The 3,055-nt window shown below is 71.9% G+C and overlaps 1 protein-coding gene across 1 annotated transcript in view; it reads left to right on the top strand.

Moving 5' to 3' along the window:
• Nucleotides 1-2,822: 2,822 nt before the first annotated feature.
• Nucleotides 2,823-3,055, top strand: part of LOC118159995 (START domain-containing protein 10) — a gene marked incomplete at its 3' end in the record, with an annotated part of 1,399 nt that continues 1,166 nt past the window's right edge. Inside the window, exon 1 of the mRNA XM_035314526.1 lies at nt 2,823-3,028. Coding sequence (XP_035170417.1) covers nt 2,887-3,028 — 142 coding nt within the window. The remainder of the gene's footprint in view (nt 3,029-3,055) is intronic.

Genomic DNA, 3,055 nt, shown 5'->3' with positions numbered 1-3,055 from the left:
GTCTGCCCACCCAGCTGACCCCCGGTTGGGGTGCTCCGGGCTGCATCCGGCTGCGCCCTGAGCGTCGCCGAGGCCGGAGACCCCCACAGCCCCTCCGGGTCCCTCCCCCGCCCTTTGACCTTCCCAGCAGTAAAAGTTCTGTTTTTTCCCCTCCATTCCAGCTGGGACTCCCCCGTTCCAGCCCCGTCCTAACGCCGGGCACCTCAGGGAAGGCTCCGGCCCCATCATCTCCATGTGCTCCCGTGGGGTGGCCGCGGACAGCAGCGGGGTTCCCCCACCTCCATCCACACCTTTTAGTGCCGGGGAGCCCCAAGGTGGCCGCAGCACCCTGGGGACCCGCTGGCTCCGTTCCTGTCCCACAGGCCGGGACACATTTGGGTGTCCCTGCCTCCAGCCCCACAGCTGGATCCTGCCTGGTTCGTCCCCCAGGAGCTTTGTGTCCTGGCGCTGGGCTCTGCACCCCAAAATTCAGGGGCAGGGGGTCGGGCTCGCCGTGACCCTGTCCCCCCGAGAAGGACACGAACCGGGTGCTTTGTGGCCACCCTGCCGGCAGCCAGCACCCACCCCGGGCAGGGGCTGCCCCAGGGAACCCCTTCCTGGTGCTGCACCCCAAAATCTGGGGGTCTGGGAGCGCAGTGGGGCAGCACCCGGCACAGGCGGCCCCTTGAAGGCATTGCGCCCGCCTCCCTCCTGGCCCTGCTTCCTCCTCCTCCTCCTCCTCGCCACGCACACGGCAGAGTCAATATTGACCCAGGGCAGGCGCCGGGTGGCACCGTGCCCCTCCTGAGGGGGGACCCGGCCCCTCTGAGCCGCCCACCGTGCCGGTGGCCCCGGTGAGTCACGGCAGCCGGCGGCACCGCGTGTCACAGCGGTGTCACATCGGTGTCACATCGGCAGCGCGGGCACAGCCCCTGAGTCACCGCCTGGTGCTGCCCGCGTGGGCACGGCTCCGGGTTCTGTGCCCGCCCGAGGAGCAAACGGGAGCAGGAGCGGTGCTCGTGGGGAGCCTGGCGGGGGGCACGGCACCCGAGGAAGCTTCCCTGCCCTCTGCACCCCCAGCGCACGCTGCTCCTTGCTGGGGGGACCTCGGTCTGTGCGCCCCGGGGTGGCGGTGACGGTGCTGCAGTGGTGACACCGTCCCCCAGCAGGTCCCTGGGGCAGCGCCACGGTTCACGCCGAGCCCTCCTTCCTCCTCCTCTTCCTCCTCTTCCTCGCACGGCTGGTGCAGGGCACGGCGCAGGGGACGGCCCGAAGTGCGCGGGGTGCTGGTGACCCCTCTGGGAGCTCGGTGCTCACCGTGGCTGCACCACGATAAGTGACGCCAGCGTGGTTGGACCTTCCCGAGGCTGCAGCACCGGCTGCCACTCGGCCACCCCTGGGTGCTCCTGGGTCCGTGTCCCTCGGCACCGAGGTGCTGGGTGCGTGGGGTCTGCTGGTGAAGGACCGGAGCCGTCCTCACACCAGGGTGGGCTGCAGCCCCCACGCCCTGCCGGGGCTCTCAGTGCTGCGCCCTGGGATGTGGTGGGAAGCACCCCGGGAGCCTCGCGCCCTGGGGCAGCACCCCAAGGCACCGCCAGCCTCACCCAGCTCCTGCCCCGGCACCCTCGGGTGCACCCCCCTGGCACCCCGCAGCCTCCCCCTGCCCGGGGGCACCGCTGTGACCGCCCTCGGGGTGGTCCCGTGGCGGCCCCGCTGCGCCGGTGGCAGCTTTGCCTTTCTCCTCCTCCTCCTCCTCCTCCTCTTGCCGAGGATTTGGCTGCCATGGTTACTGGAGCTGCTCCCAACCCCGCGGTGGGCACGGGGCTGGTGAGGCTGTGCCTGCCCCCAGCTGCCCCCTGTGCCCCCCGGTTGAAGGCCAGGTGGGAAGGACCCCCGTGGGCCCCCCCCCCGGTACCCGCAGCACCCCGGGCATCCCGGTGCCGAGCTCTGCACCACGGCAGCTCTGAGGGGGAGCAAACTGGGGCAAACTGGGCCGAGCTGTGTGCGGAGAGCTGGGCTGTCCTCCGGCCCCGCCGGTGGGCTTTTGCCCGGGCTCATTGAGTTATTTTCCTGCCTGGCAGCAGAGGGATTTTGTGAGCACCCGAACGCAGCTCACGCAGAGCCAGGCAGGGAGAAGTGCCGCGTGCCGCCTCGCCTCGCCGGGCTCTGCTGCTGGGGACGCTGCCGGCGGGGTCTGGGGGGGGGTTCTCCCTCTGCCCCCTGCCCTCGGGGAGCGAGCGGCAGCCAGGGATGCGGGTACCGGAGCCTGGCGCTGGGGATGCGCAGGGAGCTCTGAGCCCCTGAGGTCGTGGGGGCTCAGCCCAGGGGGTGCCCCGCTGGTGTGGGTGGCACGGGGGTGGGAAGGGGGGTGCGCCGCTGGTGCTGTCTGTAAAGGGCTTTGCTTCCATCCCTGGGCTGGGCTGGGGAGCGGGGGGCCCGTCCTGGGGGTGCCCGGGCGGGCACTGCCCGCGTGTGCTGCCGTGCCGCTGTGCCCCCCCCGTGCCCGGTGCGATGGCCCGGCACTGCGGCAGCGTCCTCGTGTCCTGTCCGTGGGAGGTCCCACGCACCCTCACGTCCTGTCCGTGGGAGGTCCCACGCACACAGCGCCGTGGGGGCCCAGCCGTGCGGTGCCCCGTCCCGGCAGTGCTGAGCCCTGCTGCTCCCCGGGGAAGGAGAGGGGCTGGGGGGGCACCGTGAGCCGCCGTGCGCCCCGGCTCGCCATTAGGAAGCAGGGGCTGGGGTGGGCGCTTCCCCCACCGCTCCCCGAGCCGTGGGGGGGGGGTCTTTGCTAGGGGGGCTGCTGCCCCTCGCAGGAGCCGTGTCCCCCTTGGGGGTGCTGGGTCCCTGTGGACCCCCCCCCCCACCCCCCCGGGGCGGTTTCTCACCCGCGCGCCCCTGCAGTGCAGGATGGAGTGCAAGGACGTGGCGGCGGAGACGCTGTACGACGTGCTGCACGACATCGAGTACCGCAAGAAGTGGGACACCAACGTCATCGAGACCTTCGACATCGGCAGGCTGACCGTCAACTCCGACGTGGGCTACTACGCCTGTGAGGAGGGGGCCACGGGGGGGGGGG

The sequence above is a fragment of the Oxyura jamaicensis genome, unplaced genomic scaffold, assembly GCF_011077185.1.
Source record: "Oxyura jamaicensis isolate SHBP4307 breed ruddy duck unplaced genomic scaffold, BPBGC_Ojam_1.0 oxyUn_random_OJ72853, whole genome shotgun sequence".
Taxonomy (NCBI): Eukaryota; Metazoa; Chordata; class Aves; order Anseriformes; family Anatidae; genus Oxyura; species Oxyura jamaicensis.
The sequence above is the reverse complement of the archived record's forward strand: the minus strand, read 5'-3'. Positions and strand labels throughout refer to the sequence as shown.